Source organism: Ascaphus truei, chromosome 2 (genome assembly GCF_040206685.1).
Source record: "Ascaphus truei isolate aAscTru1 chromosome 2, aAscTru1.hap1, whole genome shotgun sequence".
Lineage (NCBI taxonomy): Eukaryota > Metazoa > Chordata > Amphibia > Anura > Ascaphidae > Ascaphus > Ascaphus truei.
Window position 1 is genome coordinate 115,951,829 of NC_134484.1, and position 15,005 is coordinate 115,966,833.

The window sequence follows — 15,005 nt, forward strand, 5'->3', positions numbered from 1 at the left end:
TTAAGTCCCCCTGTTTCTGCGATGCCGGAAGATGACCACAGTTTGATCTCTGAACTTCAAGAAAAGCTTCAAAAGGAGAAGCTCACGTTCATGGAGCAACTTGAACAGCACGAAAGAAAGAAGTGTGAAGAAATGCAAAACCTCAGGATATCGCTGATTGCAGAACAACAGGTAATGTGATAAGGAGTTGTATTTCCTGAAGAATAAGACCGAATATGTAATATAAAATGTACTCCCTGCATATCTAAATGACTCCTTTGAATCTTTGACATTTGTCTATTAAATAATTTTAGAATCACCTAAATCTGTTGCGTTGTGACCAGTTTCGTGACATCTGTGTTGCAACACAACTTTGTACCTTCTCTGGCTGTGCGTGAAATACAGCAGCAACAGCCTGCCATCTGCAAATGTCAGATATATTAGTTTGCCATCTCCCATTAAAGTCTGGCTTAATAAGTGAGTTAAGTACCTGAACATGAACTAATTGAGATGATGGAAATATTTTTTTTATTTTGCGACATCAAAAAAGCTGATGGGAAGTAAAACTGGAAACTGGCCTGACATAACTGATCGAAAAAGTTATTTAATGCAATGCTCTGGATCGATTTAGTTTTTTCGGAACTTTTTAACCAACCTATTAAAGAGGTTAAAATATGTTCTGTATATTCAAAATACGAAAAAACGTAAATTTATCAAGTTTATTTTAACAATTAACATATATTTAGCAGCATTTTCCCTGAAACTTTTTTTTTTTGTTTTTTTGTTTTTTAACTTTGTGTTAATAGAAAATATGTGAAGTGCAGCACTTCCTCTGCCTGACTGCATGGTAAAAAGGGTGGACGTCTATGGGTGCGTGGACTAAACAAATTACATAAAAAGAGAAAACGTGGTGTAATCACACTTGGATGCAGGAATTAATCATAACATTAGTAGGTACACTTAATTTTGGCTGTAGTTGTTCTGTGATGGTTAGTGGACACTGTTCTTTCTTTCCTAGCCTTTCAGGGTGTTTCAGGGTGTATATTGATCTGCTGCATCTTGGTAGAAAGATAGAAGAAGGTACATGATTGTGACGGGCAAAGGTAACCAGGCTATATAATAAAGGTTAAGCTCTCTGGTTACCCTTGGGCCTCGTGGGTCCCTGACAGCTACCTAGCACTATAAGCCAAGGGCCAGGTATCATTACATGAAAAGTTAATGTGACCCCTGCTTTTCCACTTTCCATGTTCCCTTTGTCCCAGACTCATGAAACTTTCTGAGTGTAAGTTTTAGGTGGGATATTTGGGTAAGAATACAATTATTTTGTTTGCAGGAGTTCAGGGGCCAGAACAACCAGTAGTACCTCAATTGTACTCGGCGAGCAGGTATGATTTGCCGGTACGCGGGTAGAATTACACCGGGGCTGCCCAGTGTCCCCCAGACTACTTGTTTTTAGAGCCCCGATATGTGTCCTATTTCCCTTAGTCATGAGTCTCCCCAAAGTACCCCATGTATTAAAAATTTTCGGTGTTTTATACATTTATTATAAGGCTCTATGCATTTAGCGAGGGCATCTGCTTAAGGTGTCTAGGCACGTCTGCATAGAGTCCGTAGTTCAAAGAGGAAACGGAATGTTGAGAGGTGTCGGGGTGCCAAATAGCCGTGGCAGGGCAGAGTACTGAGTCCAGAGAAGAGACCCCCTGCGGGGAGGACCCACTGGTCTGTCAGACTTAGTGGAGCCTCCCCAGTAGGTGGCAATGTGTTGACGGGGAAGCGGCAGAATGTCGGCGCATTTCCCATTGGTCCACTCGTATGTCCTGCCCACTGGGCACCCCGAGCCGGCTTGGCATGCCCCCTCCTCTGATGTCAGCCAAGAGACGAGACCCGGTTTCTATAGGCTAGTGGGATAGGGTTTGATTGGTCGCTCCTCCTATCTCCATGCTAAGGAAAGCTTAGCGGAGTGTATGTAAGGAGATGGCCAAGGCAGAGAACCAAACCATCCAGTGGCTTGTGTCGATGAAGCTAAGGCGGGCTTTTCAAAGTTGCTCTGTTGCAAATAGCAGAGCAACCAGCTTTGTTTTGAAGCGAAGAAAGTCTGCCTCGCAGAGACTAAGTCCCGTTTTTTGCGTCCAAGTTCTACAAATCGAATGTAGTGGTTGCAGCTAGGAATTGAAGCCGAAAAGAGGACTAGGAGTGCCGGGGTCTATATCCCGGTCAGGGTAAGCTCATCCAAGTGGGCGCCCTGCACCAAGGAAAGCCTAGATTTTTTCCCCAAGACCCCCAGTAAGTGTATGTTTACCTGTATATTGTGTAATTCTTCTTCTTGTAAGTGGGTTTACCGAAATAAACGACATTTTGTTTCTACTACCTTGTTTTGCCTAATGCATGATCCCAGTACAAATATAAAAGGTGTTCAAAGTTCCTGGTCTCCCATGACAGTCTTTTTTGGGGTGGCAGAAGTGGGATCATTAGGCTTTGGACTATAAATTCCTGCAGGGGTTTATAGTACAAAGAGGAGCTCATTGATTTGATTGTGAGCTCTCAAAACAAGTAGGAAAAGAACGAAGAGCAATGGCGGTGCACAGTCATGAAGAACTCCACAGGGGCAGGTGAGTGTAGTAGTAGAAAAATATTTATTGGCTCATAGAGCAAGTTTAAAAAAAAAAACTAATGCGTTTCGCGCCCTATGGCGCTTTATCAAAGGGCGCGAAACAAGTTAGAGTTTTTTTTTTTTAATCTTGCTCTATGTGCCAATAAATATTTTTCAACTACTACACTCACCTGCCCCTGTGGAGTTCTTCGTGACTGTGCACCACTATTGCTCTTTGTTCTTTTTCTGCTTTCGTCTAGATGGAAGCACGCCTGCTGCCGTCGCAAACCCTGCAAGATACAAGCAATTGAGTGAATACTCCTTTCAATACAATTGTATCAAGATTTATACAAATGACTGATCTATGTTCGTAGAATGTTTCTTCAAGCAAGCTACATTGTATGCCAACAAGGAGTTACTTTACTGCTCATGGATCTTGAAGCTTAGAATCCTTACAGGGACACTGCTTTTCATATATTATAATCAATTGTTGCATGTCAGTTAATAGACATGTTTTGTGTCGTTGGTTTTTGATGCACTGTTTGATTTGGCACACACCAGATCTAATGCCTACTCTCAAAACAAGTAGTACACGTACGCACGACTACACAAAGCAGGAAAGCACACAGTTCTCTTGTAACTGACATTTATTGCCCAAAGGCGAAAATGTTTCGGCGTTCAGGACGGTATCGGTCCTGGGATCGCCATATAGTTGTGATCCAGTGTGAGGGTTATGGGCTACCGACAGACGATCAAGCTAAAGCTCAGCTCGAGGAGAATCTGGAGCACTATGAAGCTGGGGCATGGCTTCTCCTCTGGAACTGGAAACTGTGGCTGCTTCAGCCCAGGACATAACCCTCAACATCGAGGAGATTGGAGAGGAAACAGAGGGCGAGCCTGTAGTAGCCCCATTGGCTACTGGTGTCCCTTCCTGCGGATATCACGGCTATTGTTACAGCCATGGCCGTCTGGGTCACTTTTAAACAGATATTGCGACTGATCGCGGCTGGCTGCCCAAGGTGTTCAGATGCCCTGACCACAACCAGCCCCGACTCCCGAGGGTGTCTCACTACAGCTTTGCCACTTTTATGGAAGGCACTGATGCCATTGACAGCTTTTTGAAAGTCTTCGAGGACCAGTGTGGACGGTTCTGTCTCCCACCCCGAGACTGGGTGCTACACTTGTTCCCACTGTTAACCGGCAGAGCCCTGAATGCTTTCAAGGTAATCCCGACAGTGGACAGCCATGACTACAAGCATGTCAAGGCAGTCTTGCTGGATTGGTATGCCTGCTTACCGGGGGCTTTTCCGATCCAGGGTGAAAACTGGCAAGGACACTCACCTGGAATTCGCAGCCCGCTTAGCCCAGCCCGGTACTTGGTTGTTCGAAGGTTGCCGTGCCACCAAATATCGAGGCTTGCTGGACCTCATATTCCGGGAGCAGTTTTTGCAGAAATGTTTGCCTGAAGTCAGAGGGTGGGTGATTGACAAAAAAAACAAAGACATACATTGAGGCTGCCCGGCTGGCGGACGAGTTTGTGACAACTCGCCCTCAATTTTCCAAGTGGGCCCCCGCTCCTAGAGGGGTCGCCCCAACCATGGTGTCCAAGGCGGCTGAGACTGCTCATCCCACCCCGACCTGGAGACCCAAACCTCCTGCCGCGAGAAATTCAGCTAAGTCCACAGAATTTGTACGTGAGCGGCGGTGCTACCACTGTCACCGGATCGGGCATCTGACACCCGATTGTCCAGATTTGCATAGTCATCCCCCTCTTGGGCAACGTACCCAAGCGGCAAAATGCAGTCGCCTACGTGGGGCTGGCACCAACCCAGGAGCAGCCATCCAGCTTATACAGCTGAGGACCCAGGTGTTGGTCCCTACACCATCTACAGCCGGCACAGCGGAGTAGACAGATGGGCATGAAGTTGCAGCAGTCGGGCTTCAGATGAATGATGTCTAGCGAAAGCATTTATGGCCAGTGACAATCGGAGATCGCCAGGCAGTTGGCCTGATCGACTCCAGTGACACCATTACTCTGGTGTGACCTCATATGGTTTATCCGAGATGATCTGCTCCCAGGAACCGGGATGTAGGTCACTATGCCAAACGGGTAACCTAGGTCAACCCAGGTCGCACGGATGTTTCTCGACTGGGGTGCGTTGAGGAATGAGAGATGTGGGTGTCTTGCCAGGGTTGGATACAGGGGTGCTACTCGGTAACAGCCTAGGACACCATCTGTCCTTTTGCGGAGGAAGATGCTCCTGTGGCCGCAGTAACCAGGAGCCAAAGTCAGCCTTTGGTACCCCTGCCCACTGAGGAAATCACTGACCCCCTGCATTTGGGACCCACGAATCTTGAGGTCCCCTTGGAGACTGGGCAGGTAAGCCAGATCGAGTCTATACTGTGTCCTGACCTCCCTTCCAATGTACCGGTTTCACCAACCTTAATGACTAAGGATGAGTGGCCGGAGCTAGGTGCACGGTTCAGAGACTTGCCTTTTCTTGTATGACTGCTATTGCTTCTGATTTGCACATATTCATTTGTTTTGCACACTCATTGCATTCTATGTACCCGTGTACGCCTTTTACATTTGTTTTGAGTGTTTCCATGTTGTCTCTACCCATACTGCTGCAACTGCCGGTTGTCCACCGCATCACGGGACAAAAGTGCAGCAATCTCCCAAACACTCTGCTAGATGGTCCACAGAAGGCTGTAATGGACCATTGGATTAACACAGTTAGTGGGAGGCGCTTCGTTTTAACGGGAGTCGCGCTGTATGAATCCTACTGGGTTCCACCTGTCTGTAAGAGACGTGCAGTAAGATAGACTGAATCTGTCACTCTACCTGCATCTAACAGGCGATCGTGGGGCTTTTATTTTAATAGCATATTATTGTAGCAGCGGGTCTCTGGAGCTGAACTTTATTGAGTTCAGGTCGGGGACACCCTGCATCCTGAGTTATGGGGTGCCGGTATCCCAGCGGTTGTGTTTAAATTATCCCGCGTCATGGCCCACGTGATCGGGAGATTTAACTAAAGCAAGAGGATACCGGCACCCCATAAAGGGACCTGTAACTCGGGAAGCAGGGGATCCGGACCTGAAATCAATGCAGTTCTGCTCCGGAGACCCCCTGCTAAAATACTGTATTGTTAAAATAAAATAAAAGCCCCGCGAGTGCGTATTAGAGACGCGCAGGTAGAGTGACTGATTCAATCTATCTCTTACTATGCGTCTCTTACAGACAAGTGAAGCCCGGTAGGATTCACACAGCACGTGTCACATTAAAATGGAGGGACCCCCGCTGTGTTAATCTGATGGGCCGCTAGAATCTCGCAGCGTGAAATAGGTTTAAGTGCAGAATTTGCATGGCAAGCGGTTCAAAACCGGCAGTTGCACATGTACTTCCTATATGTATATGGTTGTATGATATGTGTCCAGTTATGAAGGGTGTCTTTTCTGTGGTTGTTTTTTCCTTTTGAACTATTTTTACATCAGTGTAATAAGTTGTGTATAAATAAATAGTTTTTGATACTTTTATCATACCGGTGAGTTCCCTAGTTCTTTGTTTGTGGGAGTCTCTTTGCCTAGTCTTTAGGCTTTGATTTGCTATGACCAACAAATAGATTATGTAACTGATTTTCCTAGGCATATAATGGTCGTCTCCCTAGGACCATCCCTATGAATTACAGGCTCTAGTAGAGGAGTGCATTCTCATACAAGCCCTCATCAAGAAGCAGCAAGTAGTTAAACACGTATTAAGTAAAATTAAAAAAAAACTTATAGGACCTACAATACTTAAAGACAATTTATTTATCATTCTCCATTGTAAATTTCCAGCAATACTTCACTTTTATAAGGCCTTTAAAAACTTTTTATCAGATCTATGTTGCATCTTCACTATATACTGTATATTTTTTTTTCTTCTGGTTTTTTTTTTTACAGACTAACTTTAATACGGTTTTGACAAGAGAGAGAATGAAGAAGGAAAACATCATAAGTGAGCTCAGTGATAAGCTGAAGACAGTTACACTGCAACAAGAAAGAGATAAAGGTGACAAATTGTGTTCAGCTCAGTTGACTTTTTAATTGCCCAATATCCTTCAATGTAAACCGCACGTTACATCATTAAAAAAATGAATGGAAGAAATGCACTTTTTAGGATATATCATCAAAATGTGAAAAATATTATGCTGTAGATTTACAGAAAATTAATTCTATAATATTTTTTAAGATATCCTTACTTTTCACGGGACAGGAGACATCCATATTGGATTAATGAACTCATTTATGACGGTAGAAAGCTGTATTGCTTTGAAAAACATACAAATTTACGAAATATTGGAACAACTTGACCCATCTAGACTTCCTATTTTATTATTTGGGGGAAAGAAGAAAAAAACAAAGGAGGGTTGACAATAGAGCCCCTTCTTATGTGGACTCGATACCCATTAGTCACTAATCAAATATAAAACACAGCTTTTAATTATAAAGTCACTAAAATCTGTGGACGGTGAAACCATTACACACATCACTGAGAAATACAGGTATGTAGTCAACACCCATTAATTACTAATGAGACATAAGGCATCACTTTTATGTTGAAGTCTCTAAAATGTGACCCCGCTGCGTTGCCATGGCGACGCGCAGTCAAATAACGCTGTGGGTTATGTGATGTCACGTGACCATGTGGCATCATTTCACACAGCGTTGCCATAGCGACACGTCGACTAAATCCGTCTTGAGTCAAGGTAAGATATAGTTACAGAAGACTTGTGTGGTCCACCGGCATTTAATTTAAATGCTTTGGGGAAGAGCACAGGGCCTCTGTAAGCACCGCACACCCCTGCCCTTTACAAGCTAACATCCTACTGGCTTTTTCCATTGCTTTGTTAGGGCGCGTTTATAGGGCCGGCGACACGACCGATGACGTCACCCGTTGCCATCACCACTAGCGAAAGTTAAACTGTAGTTTTGAGCGACGTCGCTGGCGACAAGGCCAGTGACGTCACGAAGGGGGCGGACAGCGCTCTTTGATTGGTTTAGAGACACACGTGGCGACTGTCTCTAAAAATTCAAATTTACCCAGCTTCAAAATTTTTGGTCGCTCCATCGCGCTTAGTATAAGCGCTTGCGACCGAGTAAATGGATTTGTTTTGGAGCAACGTCACCAGGCACTATAAGCACAGCCTTGCATTGCTTGCCTACTTTTGTCAGCTGAAATAATTACTGTACTTCCAGGGCCTTTTCTGTTATAGTAGTTGACATTATGGCGTCATTAATTCTGTCTTCTGCCTTTGGATGTATGTTACCCAAGTGCATTATGTTGCACATTTTGGCATTAAATAGTCGCAACACTTAAGATGAATTGATAATGTCTGTTCTTCTGGAATACCACTAACTGGTCCTTTTCTTTGCTGCCTCAAACTTCAGGTATAGAAGTAAAGGCAAAGTTGACATGTTTGCTGTTACAGAACAACTAGAAGCAGTTAGTACTAAAAATGAATATAATAGCACTTTATAAATTGTCAAAAATCAAAGATGGCCTCTCGACTCCAGAAAAAAAAAATATCTACAAGTTTTAATTCATTTAAAATGTTATTTTATGTTTGTACTAGTGTGGAAACACTTTTTTTTTGTTTTTGTATTAAAGTTATATTTAATAAAACATGCATTGTGTTTAGCTCCACACAGTTGTCCAGAGTAATAGCTAAACTTGCGTAACTGCATATTTATGGATTTATTAACAAAACCTATGAACGATACCAATTAATGTAATTATTTATGACTCGTGTAAAGAACACACATTAACATTTTAAGTTGCATATTCATTGCATGGCCTTTATAAACTACATTTGATCTTGCGCTTCCATTATACCCTTTTTTTAAAGTAGGTCTGCCAATGTTTTTAAATTGAGTAATTGTATGGAATTGTTAATATCTAGATTTGATTGAAATGCTCTCTGGAGACCGAGCCTGTTTACTTGAAGAGAAGAAAAAACTTGAAGAGGAGGTTGGCAAGCTGAGGACTTGTAATGTAGTCTCTTCCACTCATGCGGCTCCTGCTTCGGAACCTAGTGGTGCCTCTGCAGCTGACCTACCTGCAGACTTGGATAGACTTGTGTATGATGTCACTACCCTGGAGGAAGATAGATTAGAAACAACAATGGAAACCAGCATGATGGCTGTTCAGTAAGTACAAACACTGTGTGGACCCAGTATTTTTTTAACATACTGTATTAACAATGATTACTTAGAGGCAATGCGAGACGGTTTTAGTTTTTTTATTTACATTTTTTTATATACAGGATTGAAGCGAGGGGTCTCTGTAGCTGAACCCCATTAATTTCAGCTCCTGAGACCCTGTAGTGGGTACCGGTAGCCACTCAAGAGTACTATATGGCTGCTTTTCACAGCTCCCTGGCCCTGTGGGCCAATAGGAAGCATTGACGTCAACCGGTGCGGCTTCCAATTTGCCCACAGCGCCTGGGAGCTTTAGGCCTCGTCCAGGGTTGAAGCAAGCGTGCTGGTGCTCGAGCGCTGTGACGCATGTTAATCGGGCAATTCCTGGCCAGCTAGTTGCGCGCGTAGGAGGGCATGCCTGTCACGTCATGTGAGCAGTTTGCCCTCATTGGCTGAACCACGCATGTAACCATGGCAAGCGCGACAAATACAAAAATATTTGTTTCTGCAAGCATCGTGCCTCTGCGCGCGCACAGTATGGACGGGGGGTTATGAGTTTGTGTTTTGAACGCAAGCAAACGCGCTCTCACCCTGGACGAGGCCGAAAACGGCAGGAGATAATGGACCCCCTTTGGAGGCAAGTATCTCTGGAAGCAGGGGCTCCCCAGAGCTTAAATTAACAAAGTTCAGCTCCGGAGACCCTTGCTTCAAACCTGTATTAAATAAATGGAGGGAAAAGAAATGACTTGGATTGTTCCTTTAAGAGACTGCTGGTGAAAGGAGGTATGGTAAGTTATTATGACATTTCCACATAGTTTCTAATTTTCCATGAAATGTATTTGTTTATACTATGTAAGTTGCTGCATTGTTTACTATTTAACAACATGCTTTCACTACCTCTCCTTGCCCTAATGGCTCCTGTGTAATATTAAAATCTATCCCAATAATTAACACCTGAAATAAATTACCTGTGTTTGTCCACAGTGGTAGGTGTTTTCATATGTAACTTTCCAAATGTTTGAAATGTTAGCCTTCTATTTGATCAAAATGTGCCATCAAGAATTCTTGTACACACGAAACTGCAGTGTGATACTGCACACTACTTGCAGGCGAATGAGCAAAGGCCATATGTACATGTTTACTTAAACTTTTCATGAAAAAACATTTCTGCCTCAAATGTGAGTTTTCTGATAACAAAACCTTGCACTGCACTAAAAGAGTGTGTTTGGCAGAATCCTTTTGCTTTTCTGAAAAGGAAAGACATTTTTAGTTCTGTGTTGATTTTGTTCTTATATTTTGCATTTAAGTTTTAGACCTTTTTAGAAATCTAGCTCAAAATCAAATTAAGATATATTTAGCCAAGTTTAGTACACTTTATATACAGTAAAAGCTGTGTTATCCGACATTTTACCAACCGGCAAGCTTTAGTATCCAGAATGTCTGATATATCCCTATACAAATCTTCAATGTAGTAACCAGAATCCATGCCAAAGCTATCCGGCATCTCCAGGTCCCACTGAGTATTTCCGAGTGCAGTCGGATGTTTTCGACAGTATTACAGTAGTGTTACCACTTGATTGGTGAGTACAGTACCTGTATACTATTTTATACTTTATATGTTATAATGCATTGTATTTCTTTTAAAATTGTACAACAATAGGTTTGGAATAACTTAGTTTACCAGAATTTTTGCTTACCCGGCAGCTCTCATGTCCAGCACATGCCGGATTACAAAGCTTTTACTGTATATCTATGCTTATTGATCTACACTTCTAAAAACTGTTTTATGTTGCTTTACAAAATGTCTTTTTTAACTATGCTAAGTGGAACATTGGTTTGGTTTTTCCACCATAAAGTGTTTTCATTCATAAATCTGACTATATTTGAGCACGTGTGCTGCAATAAAACGTTGACGTATTTCCCTCTGGACATGTGGTATCATTCCAGAATACTGAAGCAGATATATCTTTCTTTTTACAATGTTGTAGTGTTAATAATAGAACTGAATATAAACGCTGGTGTTCATACCCCTTTTTAGGACAAGCATACTGAGCTGAGTTATTTCAGAGATGCCTTCACATACCAAGTATAAGCTTTCGCAACATGTAGACATGTTTTATTAGCATTATGTAGGTAGCATCAGACGTTTTTAAAGCTAGATGTGTCAGATGATTAGACTGTATTGTTACGTAAAGTTGTTTAATGTCCATTTTAATTTCAGTGATGTCCTTTTGTCTGAAGAAAAGCAGAAGATAATGCTACTCGAACGAGTAAGTAGAAACCTTGTCATTTTGGATGTATGAAATGTTGCTTGTACTCTTCTCTGCTCATGTTACTGGTTTGTAAAGTGTTTCAATTAATATTTCAAATACAAACACTTATTTCAACCCAAAAGATAGTGATATATATAATTTTCCAGGGAAGGAGACTCACATTCTAAACTTTCTGGAGATCTTTGTACAGTAACTAGATAAACAGATGTTTTTTTTTTTTAATACAACTTCTAGTACAGTAAGGTTAAAAGGATTATATCTGTAATACTCACAGGAAGTAATATTTGATACATGTGTGATCATTCCTGAGCAGTGTTAAAATATTATATATATTCTTTATTTCAGACGTTACAGTTGAAAGAAGAGGAGAACAAACGATTGAATCAGAGATTGGTAAATAAAAGATAACAAATACATGTCCTATTATATAGCACACCACAAGCATCCTAAAACACAACAATATAATAAGTAAATAGCAAGACACCCTTGGTTACATCACCTATATCTTTACCCCATTCCTGCAACAACAACAACAAAATCCCCTCCATGCATTTATTTACTCCACATGTAGTTATGAAAATGCCACTTGATAAGTGGCTGCTGTTGAAGCTTAAGTAGAACAGCATTCTAAAATACAGCATCCCTTGTGTACTGTATATTACTTTAGTACAACTCACATTCGTTATTTGGCTTAGGTGTCATCATGATTTATCAAGTACAGTACTGTACCTTTTTTACTTTCTATTTCTTACCTTAGCCAGGTATGAGAATGATGTGATTAAAACTAAGCATTATAAGCATGATTATTGTTTTTAGTATTTAGTACTTTACATGTCTTTCATAGTTTAAAACCTCCAACGTTTGTTAACCAATACCCTTGATGCTTTTGTCCAAAAAGAATAGTCACAAATGCCACTTCTGTATGACAGTTTTAGCTACTGCTCATGGGACCACATAATGTAAAAATGCAGGGGTATTCACATGTAGAGAAAACAGTGTGTCACAAAGTATAGGAAGGTATGTATCATGCTCATAATGTCTTGTATGGCACCTGCCGAGTGACCACCTCCAGTAATTGATGTAGCCCTTTACTGTAAGGGTTACAGATAATTTCTCAGTATAATGTGGCTGTTTTGCGTCTGGTACAGAAAATCAGTCTGTAACATACTGTACCTGCTGTATCGCAGTAAGATGGATCAGAGAGCAGTATGTTACTGTTTAAATGAGAATACATAATATATAGCCAGTATTAAAGTTGAAATATGATGTAGTGAAAGCAAAAAACAGACTGATGGCTGAATTGTCAAAATTATTATTTAGAAGTACAAGCAGATTGACAAGGGACAAGAACTAGGGTGTCAGCAGAGATCATTAAACTCTTGAAGCTTAACTGTACTTGCTACAAATTAAACTATGGTATCTTTTGTTGCATCAGGAATCTGTGGTCCTGCAGACAAGTGCACTTCACAAATATGTTGGTGTTATGTACAGATACTCAAATATCAATACACTATACATATTAAGATTTAAAAAAAAGTTATTCCTTTCTTTTTACAGAATAATAGTAAAAATAAAGGAATTCCCAGTAATAAACAATACTCTATTCTAGTGAAAAATAAAAATATTTTTATATAGCATTGTGTCCGGAATAAAGATGCCACAATCAGTTTTACAAGACACTGTCAGAAATAGTAAAATAACTGTAAAATATACATACTATAGAGAAGTCCCATCAGTGGATGGAAAAACTCAATGAGCAGGAGAATAAAAGGTCAAAGCCTCACAGAACACAAACACCTCTGTATCCAGATTATATAGAAGAGAAAAGGCACACGGCTAATACCAAGAGTATAGTGAAAAGCCTATGTTCCAGTCTATGTGAGCTCTGAAGTGCATAATGATAGTAACAGACTGGCACAGGACAGGGAAATATATAATTAATGGCAGCAATGAAAAATACTTATCAAGTGAGAAACCCAAAAATGTGGAAGAAGAAAAGAACAGATACACAGCAAATTCCTCTCTAACTATGTAAGGGGGGGCAAACGGTTTCAAGCCAGTTAAAGGTCCTTCTGGTCCGTTTCTTTTTAGAAGAGGATATACTTCAAAGTACACCCTTAACCAAGGGTCAAACAAGATTACTAATATCAAAGTACAGAGCAAATAGCTCTCACGTTGATACTCGCAGTTCTGGGTTGTTTTGCCGTGATTTCATCCTGTCTCTCCAATCCTCTTAGAAGAAGGTCCTTTTTTGGCTTGAAAACATTTTCCCCCTCACCTACTGTAGTTAGAGAAGAATTTGCTGTGTATCCATTTTTCTGGAATCTATTTAGGACACGATGCTATAAAAATATATATTTTGTTTTTCACTACAATTGAGTAGTCTATATATTTGGGCAGTGCTTGGAATTCTTTTCTTTTTAGTATATAAATATATGCAGGTCTGCATACATTGTCAACGCTATACAAGAAAAAATAAATATTTGAAAAAATATAATGCGCTGTCCAGGCCTGTACTTGCATAAGACCACACAGGGAGAAATTATCAAACTGAAATGGTGAAATTAATGTCTGATACTAGTGTAAATTCAATGCAAGGTAAATTGATGGTGAAATAAACGGACATTAGTACATATTTGTTTAATGCCTGAATGAATGTTCCTCTGTGTTCTGTTGCTACAGAAAGGCACTATGTTTTGCTTTACATATTTGTGGGTACGGTGAGTAGGACAAACTAAATCTAAAATAACTTCAATATTATTTGTACACACACTTTAGTCAGTTTGTATTTTTGTTTTAAAGGAAGACCATAGTTGTGGTCGTATAAACTGCTGAATATTGTATTTTGGGGGGTGGCAAAGGTTCTTTATTGGGGGGGAGTTTAAAAGAACTACTTCCAAATTAAACCAGCAATCCCTTCCAGAATACATAGAAAATAAAAAGTACACAAACAGACAATCATATGCATAAGGGTGTGTGTGTATAAACTACTCTCAAACATAAATGTACAAAAGCCATCACATGTGCCCTACATCTTTAGTGTAATCTTTCCCATGGCTGCCCTAACATTGCCACGTCAGACGTGTAAGCCACAGGTTTTGCACGTTTGTAGGAGTGGACAGTTGTTAAAACTTTATTTGATATCAAGAAATAAAAAATTGAGATTTAAAAAAAAGTTGGTGAAAAAATAAGTTTTTCACTATACCTAAAATAAAAATATAGAGAAAATAAAATACTGGTATTAAAATGAATGAAAGAAGAGATCCCTTATATATAGTATAAATTGTGGGGAAAAAATGAATACTTTCTGAAATTCCAAGGTTATCTACTGTATGCAGTATGAAGGCTACTATAATAAAACAAAATAATAATATACAAATGTACTAACAAATTGTCACTTGGATTTTAACCAAGGTCCTATGAAATGGTTGCTTTGAGTAAAGAGCAGTGAAGCCTAGGGCCCCTGTATAAACTAAAACTAATCTAAAGCTAGATTGGAATAGTGGTTTTAAGTCTAATGATTTTACGAAAGTAGTAAAAGAATGAATCCACACTTATGCTTTCAGCTTATTGGTAGCAAAGTGAGGGTATGGCTGCGTCCCCGCTAGCGCTGAGCGGGCGGCGCTTGGCGAGGTGACTTGCATATAAATATATATGCAAGTCCCCGCTCACGAGATGCGCGTATATGCGCGTGCACACACGCTCACCTGCGCTTAGCTAAACAAAATTTTTATACTCTCTAGCACGCTCAGCTTCCCCTGCATCGTCCCCCGCGAGCGCTTGCGAAATTTTAAAGGACAACCCGCGCTCATGCTTGGAGAGCTCTCCAAGCATGAGCAAGCTCAGCGCCAGCAGGGACAAAGCCTAAGGCCTGGGACCCGCTGCGCTCGTTGGCGCGGGCGGCAATGTAGCGAGTTCCCCACCAGCAGGGGAATCCTCGCGAGCCGGTCCCGGTCCCCACTGGCTGCACAGCTGACTACACG

At 41.0% G+C, this 15,005-nt stretch overlaps 1 protein-coding gene across 5 annotated transcripts in view; it reads left to right on the forward strand.

Annotated features, from left to right (window-relative positions):
* RB1CC1 (RB1 inducible coiled-coil 1) overlaps positions 1–15,005 on the forward strand; it is a 174,075-nt gene that overhangs the window by 116,611 nt on the left and 42,459 nt on the right. For 2 of the 5 annotated variants that reach the window (XM_075584391.1, XM_075584392.1), the window contains exons 15-20: positions 6–171; positions 6,512–6,620; positions 8,512–8,758; positions 10,222–10,329; positions 10,971–11,019; positions 11,368–11,415. In XM_075584391.1, the coding sequence (XP_075440506.1) occupies positions 6–171; positions 6,512–6,620; positions 8,512–8,758; positions 10,222–10,329; positions 10,971–11,019; positions 11,368–11,415 (727 nt within the window). Of the gene's footprint in view, positions 1–5; positions 172–785; positions 930–6,511; positions 6,621–8,511; positions 8,759–10,221; positions 10,330–10,970; positions 11,020–11,367; positions 11,416–15,005 lie in introns of those variants that run through there. The other 3 variants (XM_075584398.1, XM_075584405.1, XR_012798411.1) reach the window with 2 other exon arrangements.